Source organism: Labeo rohita, chromosome 9 (genome assembly GCF_022985175.1).
Source record: "Labeo rohita strain BAU-BD-2019 chromosome 9, IGBB_LRoh.1.0, whole genome shotgun sequence".
Classification (NCBI taxonomy): domain Eukaryota; kingdom Metazoa; phylum Chordata; class Actinopteri; order Cypriniformes; family Cyprinidae; genus Labeo; species Labeo rohita.
Genome location: NC_066877.1, coordinates 40,518,612 through 40,546,422, shown reverse-complemented (window position 1 = coordinate 40,546,422; position 27,811 = coordinate 40,518,612). Strand labels below are relative to the sequence as shown.

The 27,811-nt window shown below is 42.5% G+C and overlaps 1 protein-coding gene across 6 annotated transcripts in view; it reads left to right on the top strand.

The window, feature by feature from the left end:
- LOC127171171 (E3 SUMO-protein ligase RanBP2) overlaps window positions 1–26,063 on the top strand; it is a 62,734-nt gene extending 36,671 nt beyond the window's left edge. The window contains exons 21-32 of one of the 6 annotated variants that reach the window (XM_051119648.1): window positions 689–804; window positions 891–1,044; window positions 5,165–5,298; window positions 5,385–5,538; window positions 10,077–10,210; window positions 10,297–10,450; window positions 20,347–20,427; window positions 23,400–23,563; window positions 23,643–23,733; window positions 24,895–25,058; window positions 25,138–25,285; window positions 25,369–26,063. In XM_051119648.1, the coding sequence (XP_050975605.1) occupies window positions 689–804; window positions 891–1,044; window positions 5,165–5,298; window positions 5,385–5,538; window positions 10,077–10,210; window positions 10,297–10,450; window positions 20,347–20,427; window positions 23,400–23,563; window positions 23,643–23,733; window positions 24,895–25,058; window positions 25,138–25,285; window positions 25,369–25,559 (1,685 nt within the window). In that variant the 3' untranslated portion in view covers window positions 25,560–26,063. Of the gene's footprint in view, window positions 1–688; window positions 805–890; window positions 1,051–5,164; window positions 5,299–5,384; window positions 5,539–10,076; window positions 10,211–10,296; window positions 10,451–20,346; window positions 20,428–23,399; window positions 23,564–23,642; window positions 23,734–24,894; window positions 25,059–25,137; window positions 25,286–25,368 lie in introns of all 6 variants that reach the window. The other 5 variants (XM_051119647.1, XM_051119651.1, XM_051119649.1 and 2 more) reach the window with 5 other exon arrangements.
- The last annotated feature ends 1,748 nt before the right edge of the window (window positions 26,064–27,811 follow it).

Genomic DNA, 27,811 nt, shown 5'->3' with positions numbered 1-27,811 from the left:
CATGTCTAAATTGCACATGTCTAAATTCACACCAGACGCGAATGAAGCGTTTAGGGCGAGTGATTTACATGTTAAGTCAATGCAAAGACGTGAATAGACGTCCTGTAGCGTGATTTGCTCAAATTGAGTGTTTCGGGCGTTTGACGTGCGTAACGCGTTCAGAAAGTTGAAAGTTGAAAAAGTTGAAAAATCAGAACTTTGGTGAATATTCACACCGCGATAACCAATCAGGAGCTTGTTCTAGTAGTTTCGCAACGAGACTGGAGTCGCCTGGCAGAAGCCCCTCCCATGTCGCGAATTTGCGTCTGTTGCGAAGTGAATTTCATGCGCGAATGAAGCAAGTAAACTCAAAATGTTTAAGCGTCCAACTACGCGCAAATAGCGCGTCTGGTGTGAACACACAGTTAGAACCTCCCTCTGGAGGATGTGGCTTTTGCAGAGCGTTACGTTTCCAGTGGAAAGGGCACGCTTTCCCATTGTTATCCAAGTTTTGCTGAGTGATGCCTTCCTGGCATGTGCCCTGCCATATTCTAATAAGGGGTTTAGGAGACTTGCGCAGGGCACTGGAGGGAGGCATCACCAGTGGGGCTTTGGTAGGGACTCCCAATTCGCCGGTCACTGACGAAGTGACTCAGAGCTGTGTGTTGTGATGAGCAACATGTATAGACGGAGATGCTTATGTTTGCAGTCACTCTGGAGAGGGCGCAGTGGCCAACTGCCAGCGAGGAGCAGAGAGCCAGCAGTGACTCAAAAGCAGAGGCCGAGAAACTGGACGACATCAACACTGAGCTGCAGGAGGCACAGGTGATGTGTGTTTCTGTTCTTCACAGCGCTGTGAGTTCGGTCTGTACGACAGCACCAGTTCTTCATGTCATGCCCTGGATACACAGGTGAAGCCCAAGCCTTCCCATGATACAGCAGCTGTTGACACAAGCGACGACGAAGCAGAAGAGCGTCAGACAGACATGCTGGTAGCTGACGGCAGCCGTCGCATCGACCTCTTCACCGAGAGAAGCAGTGAGAGTGACTCCAGCACATCCACGGGTGAGCGTGAGTTAAACCTTAAGAAGCGTCCCTCAAAGCAGTGTTATTCCTTATGTTAACTCCAGGAATTACAAATCATGTGAAATATTTACTGAATAAATGCACTTCCATGAATCCATGAATCCATGTTTGGATTCATTACAGTTCATCACTGAGAAGGTTTGATGGCAGGTTTAGTAGCAATAAACAGCCTCGTGAAAGAAAACACACTGACTGTTTGATAGGGGTCTGAATTGGCACTGTTTTCACAATTCGATTACAATTCGATTCAAATAACAGTGCATCATGATTATATAAAATTTATTTTGTGCATTTTTATTAAATTATATAAGCAGGCTACTTTTAAAATAATCAAAACATTTGTTCAGAATGAAAGTGAATATACATATATATTGATTGTTACTGATGAGATCATAGTGGCAGCTTTAATAAGCTGCATTCACACCAATGCACAGAGCTATTTCGACATACAGTATCAGGTGTTTTGTCAATGTGTTTATATTATTTCGTTGTCATAAAAGTATTTGGAGATGCAAGTACATTTCATTTGGGCTCGCTCAAGTAACCATTCAGGGCTTTATAAGTAATTAGCAAGATTTTAAAATGTATGCAATGTTTAATATGGAGCCAGTGCAGAGTTGACAGAACTGGGCTAATATCATACTTCCTGGTTCCAGGAAGAACTCTAGCTGCTGCATTTTGTACCAGATGGAGTTTGTTTATTAAGCGGGCAAAGCATCCACCCAATAAAGCATTACAATAATCTAATCTTGAGGTCATGAATGCCTGAATTAACATTTCCGCATTTTACGTTGAGAGCATGTGTCATAATTCAGATATATTTTTAAGATGAAAAATGCAGTTTTACAAATGCTAGAAACATGGTATTGAATAATATCATGTATTGAATAGAGATGAAAAGTAAGCAGATCTAGCAGTGTTTAGAGCTTTTCTGTAAGTAGAATTACTTTCCCTCCATGCAATATGAAATACCTCTAGTTTTGTTTTCTACCAGCCGCACTCCGCTCTTTAAGCACAAGTGTGCTCATTATACCACAGTGTTGAACTGTTTTCCTTAATCTTCTTTAGGCGTAAGGAGAAACTGTATCTAAACTGCTAGAAAAAGAGAGTGTTTATAGTTTCTATTACAACATCAAGTTGTGAATTGAGACAAGTCAGGAACATTATTTGCAACACACTCTTTTGTGGTAAAAGTGATGTGTAATAAATTTTGCTTTCGCCAACCTAGGGACGCCAATTAAGGTAGTGAATTTAACTTTCGCCAACCTAGGGAGGTGAAATAGGGTAGTGATGGGTACTCATGTCACAGCTGACGTTATGATTCTTGGATCTCTAACTTGAAGAACCTCTTCTGTATTATCAACACAAGGAAGACACAAGTTGTAATAAAATAAATTTTATTAACAAAAGGTAGACAAGAGTAATCAACAACTACTAAATGAATACCATGAATGAGAAAGGAATAAAGTGCATAAGATGCATAAAATGCAAGTGGATTATGTTGGGTGTTGCTATGTCAGAGCTACGTTATCTAGAAAGATAAACTGTTGCTACTCTGAAACAAATAATGTGAAGAACCTTATTATGCATCAAACAAATACATGTAAGATTTGTTAACAACTGCCGTCAGCTATATAATATCTAATGTAAATTAGAAAATCATATACTGATAATATACAACAATGCCAAGGTCTCTGGAAGAGGTTTGGAAGTGATATTTACGTTCTCTGTGGTTGATGAGCAGTCCGGTGGCGGCGACTTCTTCCACTGGTTGCGCTGGTGGCAGTACAGTGGGGAGAGGAGCAGGAATCCGTTTCGACAGCCTTGAAGATGAAGCGCTGTAGGGTGCTGATCTCCTGGAGCACCAAGGGTCCTAAGATCTGGAACACGCAGATGTGGCCCTGGAGTAGGTGCTGAAGGTCCTTAGCTTGGAACACGCAAGCAAAAGTACCTGAAGTGAAGGTTTGCTCGCCGGAGCTTAACCTTGTTGCAGATGTCTGTGTCTTCTGTCTCTCTGGGTCTAGCCAGAACTTAGACTCAGAACTTGGTCAATCCGCTTTGTCTCTCTAGGATGGAGACTTAGGACGCTGCATCTGTTGTTGTCTCGCTGGACGAAGACTCTGAACGTAGATTATCTCTTTCCTCTCAGGCTGGAGGCTCAGAACGTGGTCGTATCTGTTGCTGCCTTAAAAGCTGGAGACTTGGACTTGGTATCTGTTGTCTGTCTGAACGGGAGACTCAGAACTTTGGTGTTTCTGCTATTGTCTCACCGGATGGGAGACTCAGAACGGAGGTTGATCTGTTACAGTCTTTCCCTTTACAGGCGGCAGAATCAGAACGTGTGTTTCCTCGACAGGCCGCAGACTCAGATCGGGGGTTTGTTCTGTTGGTGTCTTTTTCTTCACAGGACTCAGACTTAGAACTGTCTTGCTCTGTTGCAGTCTCTTTCCTTGACAGACTGAGACTCAGAACTTGGAGTGTCTTTTGGAAGGGTACCTTTATTCCTTCCGATGAGGAGGAGATTGCAATTTGGCGCTTCTCCAGTTCTGTGCTGTGATTGGCTGCTTCCATCAGAGTAGGGGGACACGGGGTGGCCCACCCTTCTTTCCTCCTGTGGAATTTATTTGCATAGTCCAAACACAAAGCTAGAAAAGTGTCACTAAAGTTATACCGGTGCAATTCTTACTTCTCAAACCATAACCAGAATGCATTTGGCAATGATACGAACACATTAAGTCCAAACATGATGGGAAAAGATTGAATTGTCATGCATGCATTCATTTGTCCATTAACAGCTGAGTTTGTGTAAGATGTTGCACTACACGTTGCTGTCCCAAGGAATACTTATTTCTCTGAATAAGTATAAGATGTGTGTGTTGTAGTGTGCATCAGATTTAAGGTTTGAAAACAGTTATGAATGGATTTGGATGGATCTCCATGATCTGTCTTAGTTTCACCCACTGCTTCTGCATCTGGAGGTCTTGAGGAATTTTTATGGTTGGTCACAGGCCAAACCATTAGGAATCAGTCTCAAGGTGGGTGAAGGGCACAAACTACATTTTGACCAATAGGAAGTTCTGTCCTTCCTAGGCTTTGTACCAAAGGTGGTCTTCTTGCACTCTAAGAGATGTCTGGCTGTTGTCCTGGTATCTTTATCTGATGGTGTTGGACAGTTTGCTTATGTTAGTTCACCAAGATCCAATCAAAATGTAGCAAACCTCTGTCCACTATGGTGGTCAGGGAGGGGCCCCCTTGCCATAAACTGGGCCCTGGAATGTGCTGTCCACTACAGATGGTTCTGCCATATTTGTAACAAGGAGTTGAATTTCTCTATTATCTAACGCCAGTAGAGTTGAGAATGTCTGTGAATGCTAATCCCAATGCATCTTTTTTATTATCAGCATTGATATTAAAATCTAATTGACCACATGCAAGGAGTGTTCTTTAGAACTTCTGCATTATGATAAGCCAGCTTGTAAACTTCTGGTGAAGCTCATTTTATATGTGCTATATATATGTAGAGACTCTTGAGACTCTCCTGCCTCGTTCTTATCAGAAACTGAGAAAAAATAAATAATTGCAACGCAATAAATAATGATAGTGGCATTAACATAAATAATGATAGTGGCATTTCATGTTATTTAAAAACATATAATTTTACATGGCGAGTCAATGTGACTAATGTGGTTTACACCCCAGTGACTTTGAAAGTGTTGCATTTTGTTAGTCGTACAGCTGTAAAACTACATGAGAGTGAGTAGATGTGGCAGTTTTCATGTCGGGATGAACTATCTATTTAGCGGTTGCTGTTGCATTAGTTATTCGAGTTTCTGTTTGTTTATTGCTTTGTTTCCTCTCTGTCAGAGCAGAACACTGCCCACAATCAGATCAGAGCCAGTAACAGAGGAATACAGTATATCACATATTAACATCAGATTATCCTGTCATGCAGCACTAATGAGCTCTGTGACGTTTGGTCAGAGATGTCCAGTTTCATCTCTCATCACTGCACATGTGCTCTTCTGTCATGTTCGGTGTTTCATCAGAGCTGTGTGTTGTGATGAGCAGCATGTATAGATGGGGATGCTTGTGTTTGCAGACTCAGAGGTCACTCTGGAGAGGGAAAAGCAGCCGACTGCAAACAAGGAGCAGAGAGCCAGCAGTGACTCAAAAGCAGATGCAGAAAAACTGGACAAATTCAACACTGAGTTCCCTAAACTGCAGCAGGCACAGGTGACGTGTGTTTTTGTTCTTCACAGCGCTGTGAGTTCGTTCTGCAGCACAGCACCAGTTCTTCATGTCTTGCTCTGGATACACAGGTGAAGCCCAAGCCTTCCCATGATGCAGCAGCTGTTGACACAAGCAACGTCGGAGCAGAAGAGCATCAGACAGACATGCTGGTAGCTGACGGCAGCCGTCGCATCGACCTCTTCACCGAGAGAAGCAGTGAGAGTGACTCCAGCACATCCACGGGTGAGCGTGAGTTAAACCTTAAAGGGGTCATTGGATGCCCCTTTTCCACAAGTTGATATGATTCTTTAGGGTCTTAATGAAAAGTCTATAATATACTTATATAATTCTTAATGGTTGTGTAAAACAAACCCCTTTTTACCTTGCCAAAATCAGCTCTGCAAAAATCTCATTCTGGTTGAGGTTGCTTTAAATGCAAATGAGCTCTGCTTGCCCCGCCCCACTCTTCTCTCTGTGGAGTGACGAGCCTGTTTACTTTAGCCGCATTTAGCCGCTAAACTTGCTAACTAGCACTTTATTAGGAAAGGCGATCGCAAAGATTCACAAAAACCCTTGTACTCACTTCTGCTGTAAGTGAAGCTGGATCATGAATGATTTGCACGAACATAGATGGATATATGTAGATCGGGAGGTGCATTCCCTTCACAAACAAATGTAATTCACTGCATCTTCAGCGGCTCAGATGTCGGGAGTAAATGACGACCACTACGTTCATTATTACATCCAGTAACACAACACCTCAATCGCTCAATCAGAGATATTCTTGTCTAACTTACATCCCTGCTCCGGCACTGAAACAAAAGAGGTTGGACTGTTACAGCTGATCTGAGGTAAGTCGCTCATGTCAATCAACTATTGTGGGAGCGGCCTCTGTGGGTGTGACGGCACAATGACAGGCATCTGAGAATGGCTTGATTTTAAAATGGGGATATTATTATTGCATGGATTTTTATGATTATAGGGTAGATTTGTACATAGACTGCCAACACACGTTAATGTTCAAACAACATGTAAAAGTGAAGTTAGCATCCAGTGACCTCTTTAAGAAGCTTCCCTCAAAGCAGACTGATTCCTCATGTTAACTCCAGTAATTACAAATCATGTGAAATATTTACGTTGTGGTTGCTGAATAAATGCACTTACGCATTATCTGTGCTATGAAATCCATGTTTGGATTCATTACAGTTCATCACTGAGAGGGTTTGATGGCAGGTTTAGTAGCAGTAAACAGCACAAGCAGCCTCGTGAAAGAAAACACACTGGCTGTATGATAGGGTTGTGAATTGGCTCTGGCTCACCATTCAGTTTGATGTGATTATAATGTCAGCGATTTGATTCGATATCACAATGCATCACAACATCAAATTTATTTTGTGCATTTTTATAAAATTATATAAGATACTTTTCAAAATAATTACAAATTAATAAATCAAAACAATTGTTAAGAATTAAACCAAGTATTATAGCTTAAAAAATACAAGTAAATATAAAGTAATAAACAGGGTAAAAGACAATTACAAGTGATAAACAAAAAGTACTTTCATAGTCTGAGAATGCTTTAAGTATCTGAAAGTTTACAGACAATCATAATTATGGGTTTTTCTTTTTTTTTCTCAGCATTATTGCTGTGTTATTATTACTGATGAGATCATAGATAGTGCCAGCTTTAATAAGCTGCATTCACACTAATGCACAGAGCTATTTCGACATGTCAGATGTTTTGTCTGTTCTGAAAACATAACTGACATAAATTTCATATTATAAAAGCATTCCAAATGGTATAAATGAAAGCATATCTAAGTAAAAGACTGAAATAACAGTGGGTGGACACACACTGTCAAGCAGTGTGCACGTGTCTCACAGCACATATTCTGTGCAATAAAGCTTACCGTGATTGTCTGTAGCGCAAACAAGTGCCATATGTGGGAAAAAGCCAAGCTCAGAATCAGTTATTCTAAGCATGTTTTTTTCCTTCACTAAGCTTGTTTTTTTCATAAATGTGCACAGATCTCAGATTTAAGAATCTTTATTTTTAATACTCACGTGACAAGCATGTATCTGAATGATGCCACTGTAAAGAAAATGTATTGATTTAAGAGAAAAGCTCTGATTTAAACTCTTGAAATCTGGCACCTGCAACCATGAAAGCTTGAAGAGGCTTCTTACCAAAGCATGATAATGGCAATTTCTAATAATAATAAAAAAATGTTTTCAGGATAAATAGTCAGCGGTCAAATGTTGTGACTATATTTGTTAATTAATGAGAGAAGCAGAAATTAATCACGCAGCCCTATATTTTAATCACGAGCAGATGATTTTCATGCTGTCAAGAGGAGCAATGTGAAGATGACAGTTTAGTCACTGACGTTAATTACAGACTCATAAACAGCAATAAATGGTTTTGCAGCAAAGTGTCTTCCAATAGTGTCTGTGCAATCAGTCAAAGGTTTCCAACTAAGCAAGACAAAGGTGACCAAAACTTCATCGGTGACAGAAATGGAGAGAAAAAAATCCTTAAGAGAGACCAGGCTTGGTTGAGGCTTGACCAGCATAGCTGGTTTAATCCTAGGCTGCCACACAGGTCAGATTGGGCAGATTGGGCCATCTGGTCTTGTCCTGATGGCCATCTAGTTGACGGAGTCTTCGCAGGGGATCTGTCTCTGGGACTCATGTAGTTGACGTGGTCTCCGCTGACATTTAGGGCTGCAGAAGTCGTCTCTAGATGCTGATCCACCATCTGATCTGGGTACAAACTGGATCTGGGTGGCTACGGTGACCTTGAATGAAACAGACTAATATTAGCGCAGATGCCATACTTCTTACGGTGTAGTGAGTACATTGGGTGTTTAATTAATGCAACCTAATAATCCGTTAATGGATTTCTGCATTTGACATTGAGAGCATAGGTTGTAATTTAGACATATTTTTAGGATGGAAAAATGTGGTTTTACAAATGCTAGAAACATGGTATTGAATAAATGCCTGGGGTTGTGTTTATTTTCTTCTAAAAGAGATGAAAATTAAGCAGATCTAACAGTGTTTAGAGCTTTTCTGTAAGTACTTCCCTCAATGCAATATTAAATACCTTTAATTTTGATTTCCACTCCTTGGGCTGTTATCTTTAAGCGTGAGTGTCCTCATTATGTTATAATGTTGGACTGTTTTCTTTAAACTTCTTGCTAGAAAAGAGAGAGTTTCTGTTACAACATCAAGGTTTTCTGGGCTATTTTCTGAGGAATTGAGACAAGTGAGGAAGACTATATGCAAAGCACCCTTTTGTGGTAGAAGTGATGGTTCTACCATATTTGTAACAAGGAGTTGAATTTTCAGCCCTGACACTTTTTCTAACCCCAGTAGAGTTGGGAATGTCCGTAAATGCTGATCCCAATACATTTTTTTTCATTAGCAACATGGATATTAAAATCACCAACAATTAGGACTATATCTGCGGTCAGCATTAACTCTGCACTTTCTGAGATTTGCGTTCGAAGCCAGAGCTTATCAGTTCTCTAGTTCAGTTTGGCGTTAGCTCCAAGAACCTTTACAAAGTGTAACAGAGTGGAATACGCATCCTGAATAATCTGGACAATTGGCTTGTTGTAGCCCAGTTACGGTACGTGCTGGAAAAACACAAGTGTCAGCTTCTAGAGCAGGGATCGGCAAGTAAATTTTGCCATTAGATGGTGGGACAGAACATAGTCAAAGGATAATTTAAGAAATTAACTGATGAAAAATGCAACTAGAATTGACTGTGACAGACTGGTATAGTGTCTTTTGTAACTGTTAGTGAGCAGTTACTCCAAGGTATGTTTGTGAAAACATCTAAATGGTTAATTATAGATATAGTAAGACAGAAACTCACCTGTTCCCCACTCAAGGTGGTCTGCTGTATTCCCTAAAAAGGTAAATGGGTGTTTGGGGTCTCAGGAGACTAGTGTAAATGGACCGACAGTGCCATTTGCTGTTTTTTGGAAAAGGATGTTGCCCAGTTGTATTTATGAGAAAATCTGCCTGCACACATATGTGAGAAAATCAAGGCAAGTTTTCCCATTAAAAGGCAACTGAGTCTCACAGTTGTAACAAACAATACATATATTTGTCCATACCTCTGCATTTTCTCTCAGACAGAGTTTTGTATTTGCGAACCACTTTGCATTTGTTTGAAAGTTGCGTTTTTTCTTTGCAAAGCAGATTGTGTTTATTTGCAAAACACTGGATTAGTTTGATGAATATTGGCAGAATATTCACTCCATACAGGTCTGATAAGTGTAAGTGATGAATGAAAGCTGCAGATGCTTCATCACACTGTTTGATAGAGAGCATGAGTGTTTGCATGTGTATGTCTGTAAAGTTACTGATTTAATGTTGGATGTGAAACGTGTGTTGACCAATGAAATTCTGTAGAACCGCATTAAAGTGAGTAGATGATGGCAGTTTTCATGTTGGGATGAAATATCCATTTAACAGTTGTTGCAATAGTTAATTTAGTTTTTGTTTGTTTATTGTTCAGTATCCTCTCCATCAGAGCAGAACACTGCCCACAATCAGATCAGAGCCAGTAACAGAGGAATACAGTATATCACATATTAACATAAGATTATCCTGTCATGCAGCACTAACGAGCTCTGTGATGTTTGGTCAGAGATGTCCAGTTTCATTTCTCATCACTGCACACGTGCTCTTCTGTCATGTTCAGCATTTCATCAGAGATGTGTGTTGTGATGAGCAGCATGTATAGATGGGGATGCTTGTGTTTGCAGACTCAGAGGTCACTCTGGAGAGGAAGAAACGGCCGACTGCAAACAAGGAGCAGAGAGCCAGTAGTGACTCAAAAGTGGAGGCTGAGGAACCGGACGACTTCAACACTGAGTTCCAAAAACCGCAGGAGGCACAGGTGACGTGTGTTTCTGTTCTTCACAGCGCTGTGAGTTTGGTCTGCAGCACAGCACCAGTTCTTCATGTCTTGCTCTGGATACACAGGTGAAGCCCAAGCCTTCCCATGATGAAGCAGCTGTTGACATGAGTGACGGCAGAGCAGAAGAGCATCAGACAAACACGCAGGTTGCTGGCGGCAGCCTTCCCATCGACCTCTCCACCGAGAGAAGCAGTGGAAGTGACTCCAGCACAGCCACGGGTGAGCAAGAGTTAAACCTTAAGAAGCGTCCCTCAAAACAGTCTTATGTGAACTTCAGTAATTACAAAACATGAAATATTTACTTTGTGGTTGCTTACCACAAACAGTGTTGGGAAGGTTACTTTGGAAATGTAATAGGTTACAGATTACAAGTTACTTGATTTAAAATGTAATAAGTAGTGTAACTTTTCAATTACTTTATTAATGTAATGTAACTTATTAAATTTGATTACTTTTTGATTACTTTTCTAAATTTCTAATATTTTCAACTGTTAATCATCTTGAAACATTTAAACCAGGCAGAGTGAACCTTACAGTAGCACTCAACACTGATTACTGTCAGACCTTCAAAATCCTTTCAAAACACTTGAATTAAGATTATAATAAGTAAGGGAAAACACACATCTTTATTTTGCGATAACAACTGGCTACATTATCAACAACATTATCCCACTTATTACACAGCTGCTTGATAGATTATTTAGATGTGTAACGCCAAGCCAGCAGAGGGAGCCTTCACCCCAGTACTGCCTGCATGCTCCCTCTGCTGCTTCTACTGTCACTTCCTGTTTGGCAGTATATAAGGACTCACCATGTGCTCACACGTCGCGAAGTATTGCCAGTTTCACCTGCCTTACCAAGCGTTTATTATTACTCTGTTGGATTACCTGTTGCGACCTTGCTTTGTTTATGGACTCTTGATTTCACGGATTACCCCTGTTGGATTGTTTGCACGTTTGGACTGTTTTCAAGGTTTGACCCTTTTCTGCCCTTTGACTATCGCTCCCTGGATTTCCCTATTGTTACGGTTGCTTTCATGGACTGTCTGCTTGGTATTTGACCCACTGCCTGTTTAAACTCTCTGCTGTTTGGATTACGTTTACGTTTTGGACTGCTTCTCTGGTTATTGACCCTTTGCCTGTTTCATCGTGTATGTTTGCTGTTGTTTATAATAAACTTCTGCAATTGGATTCTACACCGCCTCAGCGTCCTCACGTTACAGAATACTTCGCCTCCCCTGAAGCCAGCAGAAGTTACAGCGCACACACAACCAGAATCATGAACCCAGCAGTATCCCGTCTCATCTGCCTTCGTCAAGGCGACCGGTCCATAGAGGAGTATGTCGAGGATTTTTGTGGACTGTGTTATCAAGTAGATTTTAATGATGTGGCACTTAAGGACTTTTTTCGTTTTGGTTTGAACGAGCCCATTAGTTCACGTCTGCCAGGGGGAAAAATTTGTTGGTCACTGGAGGAATATATCGATCATGCTCTGTTCCTAAGCGGATCACCATACACTGTTGGGATTGTGGACGAGGGACCCCGCAATCCCGCAGTAACCACCACACCACAGCCTGTGCACGTCATGCCTGCCAAGCCAAAGCCTGTTCAAGCCACATCCACCCAAAGCCAAAGCCTGCTCATGCCATGCCATGCCTGCTCTCAGGGCCTGCTCACGCCATGCCTGCCGCTCCAGGGCTTGCTCACGCCATGCCTGCCGCTCCAGGGCCTGCTCACGCCACGCCAGAGTCTGCACGCAAGATGGCCGCCGCCACGCCAGAGTCTGCACGCAAGATGGCCGCCGCCACGCCAGAGTCTGCACGCAAGATGGCCGCCGCCACGCCAGAGTCTGCACGCAAGATGGCCGCCGCCACGCCAGAGTCTGCACGCAAGATTGCCGCCGCCACGCCAGAGTCTGCACGCAAGATGGCCGCCGCCACACCAGAGTCTGCACGCAAGATGGCCGCCATCCCCAAACCTGTTCACAAGATGGCTGCCATTCCAGAGCCAGTCCACAAAATGGCCGCCATCCCAGAGCCAGTCCACAAAAAGGCCGCCATCCCCAAACCTGTTCACAAGATGGCCACCATTCCAGAGCCACTCCACAAAATAATCGCTGTTTCCAAGCCATGCCTCATGATGGCCCATGTACTGGACTCACCCCTATTGGCTGTATGGGCAGCTAAAATGGCAGCTACTGTTCCTGTGCCAAGTCAAGCTACAGAACCAAGCCAAGCTACAGAACCAAATCAAGCTACAGTTGCAGCTCCAGGGTCAAGTCAAGCAACAGAGTCAAGTCAAGCAACAGAGTCAAGTCAAGCAACAGAGTCAAGTCAAGCAACAGAGTCAAGTCAAGCCAAAGCTACTGTTCTCCATGAATCAAGCCAAGTTACAGCTGTTGTTCCCCATGAATCAAGCCAAGTCACAGCCGCCGTTGTTCCCCATGAGTCAAGCCAAGATACAGCTGTTCTCTACAAGCTGTTCTCTGTTCCCTACGAGTCAAGCCAAGATACAGCTGTTCCCCTACGAGTCAAGCCAAGTCACAGCTGTTCCCCACGAGTCAAGCCAAGTCAAGTCAAGTCAGCTGTTCCCCACGAGTCAAGCCAAGTCACAGCTGTTCCCCACGAGTCAAGCCAAGTCACAGCTGTTCCCCACGAGTCAAGCCAAGTCACAGCTGTTCCCCACGAGTCAAGCCAAGTCACAGCTGTTCCCCACGAGTCAAGCCAAGTCACAGCTGTTCCCCAGTCAAGCCAAGTCACAGCTGTTCCCCAAGCCAAGCCAAGTCACAGCTGTTCCCCACGAGTCAAGCCAAGTCACAGCTGTTCCCCACGAGTCAAGCCAAGTCACAGTGTTCCCCACGAGTCAAGCCAAGTCACAGCTGTTCCCCACGAAGCCATGTTGTTCCTGAGCCAAGCCATGTTGTTCCTGAGTCAAGCCATGTTGTTCCTGAGTCAAGCCAGGTTACAGCAGATCTTCACAAGCCAAGTCAAATTGCTGCTGTCTTCCCTGAGCTAAGCCACGCCACGGTTGTTCTTCATGAGCCAAGTCAAGTTGCTGCTATTGTCCCTGAGCTAAGTCAAGTCACAGTTGACCTTCACAAGCCAAGTCAAGTCACAGCTGGACTGCACGAGCCAGGTCAAGTCACCGCTGTTCTTCCCAAGTCAAGTCCGGCCACGGCAGGCCTCCCTGAGTCAAGTCCGGCCACGGCAGGCCTCCCTGAGTCAAGTCCGGCCACGGCAGGCCTCCCTAACTCAAGGCAAAAAGCTATTATCCTACCAAATCCTCATCTGGTCCCCTATAACATTTCTAACCCAAGCCACGCAGAGCCCACGCTCCCAAGCCACGCAGAGCCCACGCTCCCAAGCCACGCAGAACCCACGCTCCCAAGCCACGCAGAGCCCACATTCACAAGCCACAAGCCCATAACATCAGCACCCACAAGGTCAACAGACACCCCACTAGCTGCTGTGCTGCCTGTAATGGCCGTAGCCATCCTCAGTATGTGGGCAGCATACTGTGCTCCAGAGGCCTCTTCTGTCCAAAAGTCTGCTCCCGAGGCCTCACCGGTCCACGAGTCTGCCCCGGAGGCCTCGCCTGTCTACGAAACCGCTCCAGAAGCTTCGTCTGTCTACGAGACCACTTCAGAAGCTTCGTCTATCCACGAGTCTGCTCTAGAGGCCTCACCTGTCCACAAGTCTGCGCCAGAGGCCTCGTCTGTCCACGAGTCTACGTCAGAGGCCTCCTCTGTTAAGGACTCTGCGCCTATGCCCCCAGAAGTGGCAGCTCCGGCTGCAGAATCTCCTCAAGGGGCGGCGTTTCCCCACGGACTCTCTGCCTGTCCAGTCACGGCCATGAAGGCCATTTATAATTGCCCTGCCACACCTGCCCAAGCATCTGCGCCCATGCCCCCAGAGGTGTCAGCGCAAGCTGTAGATCCTCCTATGGGGGCGGCGTCCTATCATGAACTCTCTGCCCGCCATGTCGCTATCAAGAAGGCCAAAGAAATCATTCATTTGCACACCGCTCTGCCTGCCCTGCAATGGCTCCCTGCTACGCCTGCTCTGCCTGCCTCGCCATGGCTTCCTGCTCTGCCTGCTCTACCTGCCTCGCTATGGCCCCCTGTTCTGTCTGCTCTGCCTGCCTCACCACGGCTCCCTGCTCTGCCTGCTCTGCCTGCCTCGCTATGGCCTCCTGTTCTGTCTGCTCTGCCTGCCCCACCATGGTTCCCTACTCTGCCATTGTGCCACGGCCCTGGCCTTCCAGTACTTCATGGTCTGCTACTGCTTCACGGCCCAGGACCTCCAGTGTTCCACTGTCTGTCATTGCTCTGCGGCCCAGGCACGTCAGTATTTCACGGTCTGCTGTCGCTCCACGGCCCAGGTCCTCCAGGTTTCTACTGTCTGCCACAGCACCGCGGCCCAGGACCTCCAGGGTTCTACTGTCTGCCACAGCCCCACGGCCCAGGTCCTCCAGTGCTTCACTGTCTGCCACGGCACCACGGCCCAGGACCTCCAGGGTTCTACTGTCTGCCACAGCCCCACGGCCCAGGTCCTCCAGTGCTTCACTGTCTGCCACTGCTCCATGGTCCAGGTCCTCCAGTGCTTCACTGTCTGCCACTGCTCCATGGCCCAGGTCCTCCTGTGCTTCACTGTCTGCCACTACTCCATGGTCCAGGTCCTCCAGTGCTTCACTGTCTGTCCCTGCTCCACGATCTAGGCCCACCTGCTCTACATGGACCTGGCCCTCCATCCCACCCCCTGTTTTGCCTCTGTTCCCCCACCCACCTGGACTGTTGTTTGAGCGCCAGGAGTCGCTCCTAGGGGGATTCTGTAACGCCAAGCCAGCAGAGGGAGCCTTCACCCCAGTACTGCCTGCATGCTCCCTCTGCTGCTTCTACTGTCACTTCCTGTTTGGCAGTATATAAGGACTCACCATGTGCTCACACGTCGCGAAGTATTGCCAGTTTCACCTGCCTTACCAAGCGTTTATTATTACTCTGTTGGATTACCTGTTGCGACCTTGCTTTGTTTATGGACTCTTGATTTCACGGATTACCCCTGTTGGATTGTTTGCACGTTTGGACTGTTTTCAAGGTTTGACCCTTTTCTGCCCTTTGACTATCGCTCCCTGGATTTCCCTATTGTTACGGTTGCTTTCATGGACTGTCTGCTTGGTATTTGACCCACTGCCTGTTTAAACTCTCTGCTGTTTGGATTACGTTTACGTTTTGGACTGCTTCTCTGGTTATTGACCCTTTGCCTGTTTCATCGTGTATGTTTGCTGTTGTTTATAATAAACTTCTGCAATTGGATTCTACACCGCCTCAGCGTCCTCACGTTACAAGATGTTTCATGGCAAAAATTATTAGACACGAAACACTGATCTGAGTTGAAATATTTGAACGCAAAGCTTCCATGAAGAAATCAGTTGCTAGCAAACGGCAAGTTCAAACTAGACATTTTAGGGACACAGTGCAGTCACACCAGTTTTCTTACGCAACATTTCACCGCATAAATAATTAAGTAATAGTACTAGTTTGTTAGTTATCTTATAATCCATTACAATGTACAAAAAAAAAATGGCAGCAGCTGCGTTTGTATGAAACAATAGAGCGAGTCCACAATACCACAATGACAGAATTAAGAAATTGTGCACATAATATTTAATTAAGCTTTAATATTTTATTAACTAATGTGACGAGTCGGCTGCCTCCCCCCTAATTGTCAGCTTCACCCCGTCGGTAATCGCCGCCCTTCACCAGGCTCCCGACGGGAGTGGGCGTGTGGGAGGAGGAGGGGCGCTGAAACATCCAGGTCTGGCGGCGTGTGATGAGGCACACCTGATGTGAATGAGATTCCCTTCACGTCGAGGACACCAGATCCCCCGTTTATTTTGGACACTTTTTTCCCCCTTTTTTGGACACTTTCTGTTTATTGTTTAATAAAAGCCTGACGTCACGCCCACTGGGTCTGTCGCTTTGCTCCCACCCGTGACACTAACCAAACGCAAAGCTTCCTCCAAGAAAAACTATCAAGAATATAGCACTGACTTAAGTTGCCCCGAATGAGTCTGAGCTGTGTAATCATTTAATTTAAAGCACAGCCACCACAAATTCAGACTTTTTTTTTTTTTTTTTTTTACTTTTTTTGGGGGGCTTTTTATGCCTTTTATTATGATAGGACAGTAGAGAGATGATAGGAAAGAGATGGGAGGAGAGAGGGGAGCGGGATCGGCAAAGGACCTCGAGACGGGAATCGAACTCGGGTCACTCGTTATATGTCATAACAAGATCATAACATAAATAACATCATAACAGGAAATAGTTTAATAGCTATGATACTAGGTTTGAAATCAAATGTTTGCATAGTTATGACAGGAAACACTAACATCTAACAATGCCTTGGAAAAAAACAATCTTAAAAAATAAAGTTTATGCATAAACCCAAATAGGAAATAAAACAGTTATCGAATAAGCATGAGTCCTATTGTGTGTCCTAAACTCCTGAAACATTGGTGTCTCATTTTAGAGCAGTCAATGCAATTCATGAAAGAAGTCAATTAAATCTGTAAGTGGGGGTGGGTGTGTGAAAAAATTCAGATGTAACCCCCTTTGTAATCACTGGCAGTTTTCAAAAGTAACTGTAATTTAATTACACATTTTTCTCAGTAAATGTAACTAATTACAGTTACATTTATTTTGTAAATAAGTTACGTAATTCCGTTACATGTAATTAGTTACTTCCCAACACTGACCACAAAGTACTTCCACATTCTCTGTGCTGCAAGATCCATGTTTGGATTCATTACAGTTCATCACTGAGAGGGTTTGATGGCAGGTTTAGTAGCAGTAAACAGCACAAGCAGCCTCGTGAAAGAAAACACACTGGCTGTATGACATGTATTTGAGCAGAAATCTCAAAAGAGATTACAGTCCAACTTGCATGTTTGTCATGTTTTCAGCGAATGGTTGCCAGCTTTGGAAGATTAAGTAAACCACTGTACAGAAAATGTATTGATTTAGGAGGAAAGCTCTGACTAAAATATGGCACCTGCAACCACGAAAGTTTGCAGAGGCTTTTTACCAAAGCATGATAATGGCACACTTCAAATGGCACACTTCGAATCACACAGCCCTACATTTTAAGCACAAGCAGATTATTTTCATGCTGTTAAGAGGAGCAATGTGAAGATGACAATTTAGTACAGACATATAAACAGGAATAAATGGTTTTGCAACAAAGCTCATCTGACTGTAGTAGCACTATAGTAGGTCACTATAGTATAATGACCTCTTGTTCTTACTGCATAAAGACACTTATCTTGGATTGTAAGGGTTCTCTGTTATGTTTTACACAGGTCAGTGTTGAACGTGTTGTTGTGTTACCATTGAGCATTAAAGGAGAAGTCCACTTCCAGAACAACAATTTACAAATAATTTACTCACCCCCTTGTCATCCAAGATGCTCATGTGTTTCTGTCTTCAGTTGTAAAGAAATTATGGTTTTTGAGGAAAACATTTCAGGATTTTTCTTCATATAATGGACTTTATTGGTGCCCCAATTTTGAACTTCCAAAATGTAGTTTAAATGCAGCTTCAAAGGCTCTAAACGATCACAGCTGAGGAAGAAGGGTAAGCACAAAAGCTCATGTAGCACAGGCTCTGGGATGCATGTCCATGATGCTACGAATTAGTAATGAGTTGTTCTTGAAAGATTCATTTTTAATGAATCTTTAATGTGACTTGGGAAGAATGAGTCGTCTCAGGGAGTGCGCACATGCGCAACATCCTATTAGGTTCTGTACTGGAATTAATTCACCTGTTTTGAGTCTTCGGGTTTTTCGAAAACTTGTCAGATAAGAGGTGAGGTGAGCTAATCATAGACCCAGGTAAACAATGAATCTTTTCTGTTTCTTACAGCATTATAGTTTTGTTTTGTAAAATGATCCTTAACTTCCCATCACTACTACGAATCACTTCCAAATTAATCGTCTGTGTACTGCGTATGGTGAAAAACTCTTATCTTATTTTCTCCTACAACTTGAGAGGAGGACATATTAAAATATCAAATGCACCAGTTTAGCTAGAATCTGGAGGTTTACTTGCATTGCCTTGGTGTTAAGGAATTTCTTTTGATTACATTGTTGTAGAAAAGGGGTTTCCCAAGGTTGTTGATTGGCTGGAGTTCTATAGTTGTTCAATGTGATGTCTTGGACGTTGACTGGAGTCATGTATGCTAGTTGAAGTTTTGAGGCGGGCACAGAAGTCTAAGATGGCTCAGCAGCAAAACTTAACTTAGAACACAAAACTCAACAGAAAGAAAAAGAAAAACGAAAGAAAAAGAACGAAGTGTAACGATCCTCAGTTTTTCGTTTTTTTTAAATAAGTGGCTGGCATGCAAGCCAGGGAGTGCTCAGAGAACACAAAAAGCAGCAGCAAAAATGATGGTAAAAAGCATGGCTAAGAGAGATGGCTAAGAGCTAACGCATAAAAGCAACGGCTAAAAAGCAAAGTTTTATGGTGTCCTGAGTTTTTATACTTACTTGTTGGACACATCCCAAATGGTGTTTTGACCAATTAGATGAGGACTTAGCTCGGGATATTGCTATGTCCCAATACATAAACAACACGCTATCAGTCACAGTCTCGCTATCAGGTCTGAATTTTCCTACTCGCACAGAGTATAATTTGGATATGATTTTTATAACAAGAATATAATACATTTGACAAAAAAACTGAATAATAGAAACATTTAAAGCATTTAATTAAGACATGATAGTCAAATGTGTGGGTTGTATACATAATTCGGAGTTGGGCATAGAAATGATTAGTTGCTCGTAAGTCCTTTTAGCATCATTCAGGTGCATATACGGTCATGGCCAAAACTATCGGCCATATATTGCTGGCTATTTCAGAACTCTCCAGTGCTTTGTTTGTAACCATTTCTGAGTGTTTTTTGAAGTGTGTTTGGGGTCATTGTTCTGCTGGAAGACCCATGACCTCTGGCACAGCTTTCTGGCACTGGCCACTATGCTGTGCCCCAAAATTCTTTGGTAATCATCAGATTTTATGATACCATTCACACAGTCAAGGCATCTGGTGCCAAGAGCAGCAAAGCAACCCCAAAACATCTTTGAACCTCCATGTTTGACTGTAGGGACTGTGTTCTTTTCTTTGAAGACCTCATTTCTTTTTCTGTAAACAGTGCCATGATGTTCTTTACCAAAAAGCTCTGCTTTTGTCTCATCTGTCCACAGTACGTTCTCCCAGAAGAATTGTGGTTTTGTCACATAAGTCTTGGCAAGCTCCAGTCTTGCTTTTTTATGCAGTGGTGTCCTCCTGGGTCTCCTGCCATAGCGTCCCGTTTCATTCACATGGTGACGGATAGTGCGAGCTGACACTGTTGTCCCTCATGTCTGCAGATCAGCTTGAATGTGTTTGGTAGTTAATCAGGGTTCTTTATCCACTATTCTATTTTTCATTAATTTTGCTCCTCCGTCTGTGTCGAGGCAGGTTAGCTACAGTGCCGTGGGCTGTAAACCTCTTGATGATATTGGGACAGTGGACACAGGAACATTAAGATCTCTGGAGATGGACTTAAGATTGTCCATGTTTTTCCACAGTTTGTTCTCTCAAATCCACAGACAACTCTTCACACTTCTTTCTTTTCTCCATGTTCAGTGTGACACACAAAGCAAAGGTTGAATCAACTTTTCTCCAATTTAACTGATTGCAAGTGTGATTACTATATTACCCACACTTGTTACTTGCCACAGGTGTGTCTAAATACAAATTACAGGAGCATCACATGCTTGAAAAGCAATTATTTCTTACAATTTTGACAAGGTGCCAATAATTTTGTCCACTCCATTTTTGAGTTCTGTGGGAAATTTTATCACGTTTGACTTTTCTTCTTTATTTTTTTTTTTTTTTTTTTTTGTGTGTGTGTGTTGTTGCAGTGCAAACAAAAACAATAAGCACGTAAATACCAAAACAATTGCAGCTGGAACAATTTTCTGAGAGAAGTGTTGCATTTTCAGACAGAATTGCAAGGGTGCCGATATTCTTGGCCATGAATGCTGTTTAGCCTCTGACGTGTGTTTGTTTTCCTCCTGCAGGTCTGTCTTTTGGATTTTCTTCTGTGGGTGGGGTTACATTTGCAGATCTGGCAATGAGCTCAGGCACATTTTGCAAAAAAGGTGAGTCTGTGTTTATCTGTTCACCAGTGTTTTCCACTTCACCAGTCTGATTCATTAGACAGAAGCAGCTCGAAGATCATTTATTTGATTTCTCATATTAAACAGTCCAATTCACAGGTCTTTCTACTGAGCTGTCTTGTAGGGCTAACTTGTATATACATATAAACTTCACGCATGCATACGCGAATAGACACTCGCTTATACATATAAACTTGATCCATGCATATACACCTACAACAACACGCGCACATACATATAAACTCGATGCGCGCATATACACCCATAAAACACTCACGCAAACATACACAATACATTTCAGGTAAGACGCATGCTTGAGTTGTGTATATACATATATGCAAGTGATTTCATATGTGGATGTGCGTGAACTTTTCAGTGCAAACGGAAGGCATCTCAGTGTAAACGGAAGCAGCGGCACTTCCGGCGGAATATCCAGATGTATATCCAGAATAGTGTTTTAAAAAGACCTTTAATGTAGCATACGATGTACCAGGGGCGAATTTCCACTCGGCACTTTTGAAAATCCCGTTCAGCACCGCCGAGAGTTCGCGCGATCGTTCAAACAAAACCGAAAGTAAAACGCGCACGCGCCTTCAAAAGCCATTTTAATACCCCGCGTTTAGAGCGCGACTCCCCAATGCGTGCAAATTAGGCTACATAACATATCTAGGATGTTATTAGTATGTAGGCTATAATAGGTTGTGTAGTTGTCTATAGTTCTGTATCATGCTTGAAAAAATTTAGTCTCTATTTGCACTTTGAATATTGAGAGAGTAGCCTACTTTGATTTGGCTGCACTTATTGTTCGCATACACTGTCATATATATACTGTCTTTATTTATATGTTAAATTTGCGAAAAAGAGCTTTAGTTAGGAGGTCAAACATTCAAGAAGCTCATATTTCATGTACAGTTCTAAGGTCTGAGGAGACTTATGAAATATGAAATCATACAGGAGAGAATTAAGCCAGTCAGCTGAGTTTGTAGCAAAACTTTTTATGGCGCTTGAGTGTTGTTGTCTTTTACTGCATGTGATAATTCATGCTCAGAAAGTAGAACAGAAATTACACAGTTAAAACAATTCAAATAGAGACTAAATTGTTCAAGCATGATACAGAACTATAGACAACTACACAACCTATTATAGCCTACATACTAATAACATCCTAGATATGTTATGTAGCCTAATTTGCACGCATTGGGGAGTCGCGCTCTAAACGCGGGGTATTAAAATGGCTTTTGAAGGCGCGTGCGCGTTTTACTTTCGGTTTTGTTTGAACGATCGCGCGAACTCTCGGCGGTGCTGAACGGGATTTTCAAAAGTGCCCAGTGGAAATTCGCCCCTGGTACATCGTAAGCTATATTAAAGGTCTTTTTAAAACATCGTTTTAATGCATTAAGTCACGTTAAGCGTTTTAAAATGCCCCGGCATCTGGAGATTCCGCCGGAAGTGCCGCTGCTTCCGTTTACACTGAAATGCCTTCCGTTTACACTGAAAAGTTCACGCACATCCACATATGAAATCACTTGCATATATGTATATACACAACTCAAGCATGCGTCTTACCTGAAATGTATTTTGTATGTTTGCGTGAGTGTTTTATGGGTGTATATGCGCGCATCGAGTTTATATGTATGTGCGCATTTTTTTTTAGGTGTATATGCATGAATCAAGTTTATATGTATATGCGAGTATGTACAGGTGTGTCTGCATGCAGCGAGTTTATATGTATATGTGCGTGTTGTTGTAGGTGTATATGCATGGATCAAGTTTATACGTATAAGCAAGTGTCTATTAGCGTATCCATGCGTTAAGTTTATATGTATATACAAGTTATTCACAAGTGTGTTTGTATTTATTACTAATAAAAGATGTATTGGTATGGATTTCATATTAGTGTGCACGTGTATTTCATATATATATTTTGAACATCCAACAGTATACATGTATATGCAAGTAATTTCTAGGTGTATATGCACGTGTTTTATGTATGTATTGATAAGCGAAGTTTGATTTAAATCCTACGTGGCGCCTCATAACAAAGCACTGGTTGTTGTATGAGATGTAAATCAAATAATTGTGTACTGGTAATAAAGCTTGTACTGGATGCTGTAAATGCAGATAATGCTGTCTAAAACACACAGGTCAGTGTTATTCGTATTCTAATTTAATTTCATCTTTGTTTGACTTCTGAAAATACTTTCCTAAATCACATTATAAGGTCTTTTTGTTTGTTTTTAAAGACCTACTCATATCATAATTTTTAAGAGAAGAAAGTCAAATCACAACTTTAATTCCATGATCTGAAAAGTGAATGATGAACAGTTTTCATAATCATGTATTTTCTAACAGGCTGTGTTTTCTGATGTCTTGTTAGCGCTTAGCCCCGTTATGACTTAAGCTTATGACTGATCTCAAACATTTCAAACATTATAAACATCCTGTAAACAAGCCGTTCGTAACGTTTGTTTTGTGTGAGTAAATTGGCAGCATTAATATGAATTAGGGTGTATTCACACCTGTCTTGTTTGGTGTAATTGAATCGAACGGAAGTTCATTTCCCCCCTTGGTGCGGATCTTTTGGGCAGGTGTTAATACAGCAATCGCACTCGGGTGTGGACCAAACAACCGTACCGAGACCCAGCTGATAAGGTGGCTCCAAACGAACTCTGGTACGGTTGAATGGATGAACCAATGAATGGATGACCTGTAGCAAACGTGTGGTTTTGTTTACAGTTTCTGGTTCACTTGCAAAAAGGGCAGCGTGAAACGGGAACCACACCAAACAAAAAAAATCAACATTGTTTTTGGTCCGGACCAAAGCTAGTGAACTAGCGGACTTTCCTGGTGTGAATACACCCTTAGAATTATGAAAGTGCTACTGTGTTAGCATAGTGCTTCTGTCAGCATAAATGTTGCCGTTAATAATGTTTTTATCACATTTATTTCTGCAGATGATAATTTTACATGGTCAGGTGCAGGAGCCAGAGTCTTTGGAAGTGGAGCAACACAAACCGAAGGAGAGAAAACATGCAATGAAGCAGGAGAGGAGGGCAGTGATAATGAGACGCCCCATAATGATGAGATCCACTTTAAGTCGACTGCTTCTCTGCCTGAGGTGAGCGTTTGCCGTGATGCTGTTAGCTGTGCTCTTCATTTCTCTGGAGGTGTGACGTGTGTTGATGTGGCTCCTGCAGGTGGAGGTAAAGTCTGGTGAGGAAGACGAGGAGAGACGTGAGCGGGTGCAGGCTTCGAGCAGACACGAGCAGGCTTCTACGGAGCTGTCTTGTAGGGCTAAGTGATATGTTAAGCTTTTTCTCAGTGAAAAAAAAATAACATGGAAATGTTATTATATAATGAGCATGTCTTCATTAAAGAGTTGTCATTCTGTCAGCTGAACCAGAGCACAAGAAAGAAGGGCTTTTTAGGTTTTTCTGGGGCTTGCTGGTGTGAACCACTGCTCTCATCAGTGCTAGGCCAATATTTACACTAAGTTACAAATTACATTTTGGGTTGTTTTCAACTCAGTGGTATTCTTTAAGGACAAAGTGACACAAAAACAGCAATTAATTTATTCTGTGCTTATGCAGAAAGCACTGGTTGTTGTATGAGATGTAAATCAAATAATTGTGTACTGGTAATAAAGCTTGTACTGGATGCTGTAAATGCAGATAATGCTGTCTAAAACACACAGGTCAGTGTTATTCGTATTCTAATCTAATTTCATCTTTGTTTGACTTCTGAAAATACTTTCCTAAATCACATTATAAGGTCTTTTTGTTTGTTTTTAAAGACCTACTCATATCATAATTTTTAAGAGAAGAAAGTCAAATCACAACTTTAATTCCATGATCTGAAAAGTGAATGATGAACAGTTTTCATAATCATGTATTTTCTAACAGGCTGTGTTTTCTGATGTCTTGTTAGCGCTTAGCCCCGTTATGACTTAAGCTTATGACTGATCTCAAACATTTCAAACATTATAAACATCCTGTAAACAAGCCGTTCGTAACGTTTGTTTTGTGTGAGTAAATTGGCAGCATTAATATGAATTAGGGTGTATTCACACCTGTCTTGTTTGGTGTAATTGAATCGAACGGAAGTTCATTTCCCCCCTTGGTGCGGATCTTTTGGGCAGGTGTTAATACAGCAATCGCACTCGGGTGTGGACCAAACAACCGTACCGAGACCCAGCTGATAAGGTGGCTCCAAACGAACTCTGGTACGGTTGAATGGATGAACCAATGAATGGATGACCTGTAGCAAACGTGTGGTTTTGTTTACAGTTTCTGGTTCACTTGCAAAAAGGGCAGCGTGAAACGGGAACTACACCAAACAAAAAAAAATTTAAACACTTCGAATTATGAAAGTGCTACTGTGTTAGCATAGTGCTTCTGTCAGCATAAATATTGCCGTTAATAATGTTTTTATCACATGTTTTTTCTGCAGATGGTAATTTTAAATGGCCAGGCGCAGGAGCCCCAGTCTTTGGAAGTGGAGCAACACAAACCGAAGGAGAGAAAACACGCAATGAAGCAGAAGAGGAGGGCAGTGATAATGAGACGCCCCATAATGATGAGATCCACTTTAAGTCGACTGCTTCTCTGCCTGAGGTGAGCGTTTGCCGTGATGCTGTTAGCTGTGCTCTTCATGTCTCTGGAGGTGTGACGTGTGTTGATGTGGCTCCTGCAGGTGGAGGTAAAGTCTGGTGAGGAGGACGAGGAGAGACGCAAGCAGGTGCTGAAAGTCTGCACCAACCACACTGTCAGCCAGAACATCAAGCTCAAGCCCATGAACACCTCAGCTAACGCGCTGGTGTGGACCGCCACCGACTACTCAGGTACAGGCCTCGCTCCTCACCTCACACACGTCACCCTTCTCCCTTCTGTCTTCACGTCTGTATGTTTTTTTTCACACACACAGAGGCGGCCAAGTTCAAGACTCCAGAGCTGGCCGAGTCCTTCAGACGGCCGTTCACCGACAGCCAGAGCCGCATGTCACAGAATGGTGCCACTCAGATGTCCGCTGCTGAGGCGCTTTCACAAGAGTCCAGCCCTGTGGGGTTTTTTGATATAACCGTAGATAATGAAGATGCTGGGAGGGAGCACTCGTGACAACGTCTGTGCTTGATCCTGATGAGATAATGGATGAGGTCCTGAAGGATCTCCTGCCAGACCTGGGTCAGGACATCAGTGAGCTCTTGAGAGTCTATTGTGCTTCGGATGTTCTAATACATAACATCCAAATTTATTCAGGAAAATCAACGATGACACTGTGATTTTTGGATCATGAGTCCCTTTTAATGTGTTTATGAGTACATCAGATGACCACTTACCCTGCCTATCTTAGTTGAGGGCATCAGTCAAGGACTTTACCTTGGCAGTATAAAAACACTCCCAACAAGATCAGTCATTTACAATTAATGCAAACTGGGGAGTTGGTGAACGGATTTATCTGAAAGAATGGTGAAATAACTTTAAATTGGAGATCCTCTTTACTGTATTATCAACACAAGTAATACACAAGTGTATTAAAATAATTTTATTAACAAAAGAAAAACAGTAATCAAAAACTACTTAACAATTACTATGAATGATAATGGAATAAAGTGCATAAAATGCAAGTGATTAAGTTGTGTGTTGCTTTCAGTGTTGTGCAAGTTACTTTGGAAATGTAATTAGGGCCCGAGCACCAGTGGTGCAAGGACCCTATTGGAATTGGTCCATTTCTTATCATTTTTATTCTGTTTTTAAATGAATCACATTTTATAGGGCCTAAACATGCTCGAAAACTCACAAAACTTTGCACACGCCCCAAAAGTGGCGCAAATTTACGTCTGATATGGGTTTCAGAAGTGGATGTGGCAAAATGGCTCGATAGCACCACCTATACACTTTCAACAGAGTTTCACATACATGTACGAAAATGGGTACACACATGTAACACATGTAAAAAAAGTCTCTTGGAGCAACATTCAAAACCCAACAGAAAGTTGGTTATTTTTTTATTTTCTCAGCAAATTTTTTGTCATTTTTGCCATTTCCAGGTGTTGTAGTTGAACGAACTCCTCCTAGAGATTTATACAGATCAACACCAAAATTGGTCAGTCTAACCTAAAGCCCTTTGTGACGTTAAATTGTGAAGATCTAGAGCAGGGGTGGCGAACGTCGGTCCTGGAGAGCCGCAGCCCTGCATAGTTTTGCTTCAACCCTAATCAAACACACCTGAACAAGCTAAACAAGCTCTGAAGGGTTACTAAAAAGTAACAGGCAGGTTAGTTTTCATTAGGGTTGGAGCTGAACTCCAGGACCGGAGTTCGCGACCCCTGATCTAGAGTTTTTATTGGAGGGTGTGTCCGTGGCGGCCTATCAAATTTCGATGTTTCACCATGAAACAGGAAGTTGCTATAACTCAGGCATACAATGTCTGATCTGCCCCAAACTTCACACTGACCTGAAGACATCTACATGCCCATATTGGGTTTTAGTCATAGCGCCACCTGCTGGCAACAGGAAGCGACATGTTTTACACTGTAACAAACTCCTCCTAGAGATTTCATGATATCAACATTATATTTAGTCAGTCTAACCTAAAGTACTAAAGTATTAGTATTTTTATTTTTTAGTATATAACCCAGGGCTACTGCACCAGTGAAGGTCTGACAGCGGCTCTGAGGATTTCATCCCAGTACCTAACAGCAATTGGGGTACTGTTGGCTAGCACATGGAGGTGCCTTAATGGATATTCCTCACCAGACCACCACTGACCCTTTGCCAAAATAGTCAAGCTGGATGACGTTGCGTAACGTTCTCCATGGCATCTCCAGATCCTTCAGCAGACCTGGAGTTCTCTAGCAAATGCCAATCGAGCAGCACAGTGCTGGGCTGTGAGCACAGCTCCTCACAGTTCTTCATCACCCTTAAGAAAGCAGAGCACTTAGACTTCAAGCATGTGGACTTCGGACTCTTCAAAGACGGCACGGCTCTATGTAAATGTGTTGATCAATGCTTATTTAATTATATTTATTAAAAGGCTAAATTAAAATTGTTAATCATATAAAGTTATCATGTCTTTTTGATGACCTTGGTACTTTTACAGTGTCTTTATAAACTATTTAAAGTGGGAAGTTTTATGAGTTTAAAGGTATAGTTCACCCAAAAACGAAAATTACCCCATGATTTACTTATTTAAATATATTTATTAATATATATATATATTTTTTACAAAATATCCAGGCTCATCCAAGCTAATGGCAGTGAATAGTGTTGAGATGTCCATCCATCATAAAAAAGTGCTCCACATGGCTCTGAGTGGTTAATAAAGGCCTCCTGAAGGGCTTGGGGGGCTGGGGGGTCCCCTGGTTTTT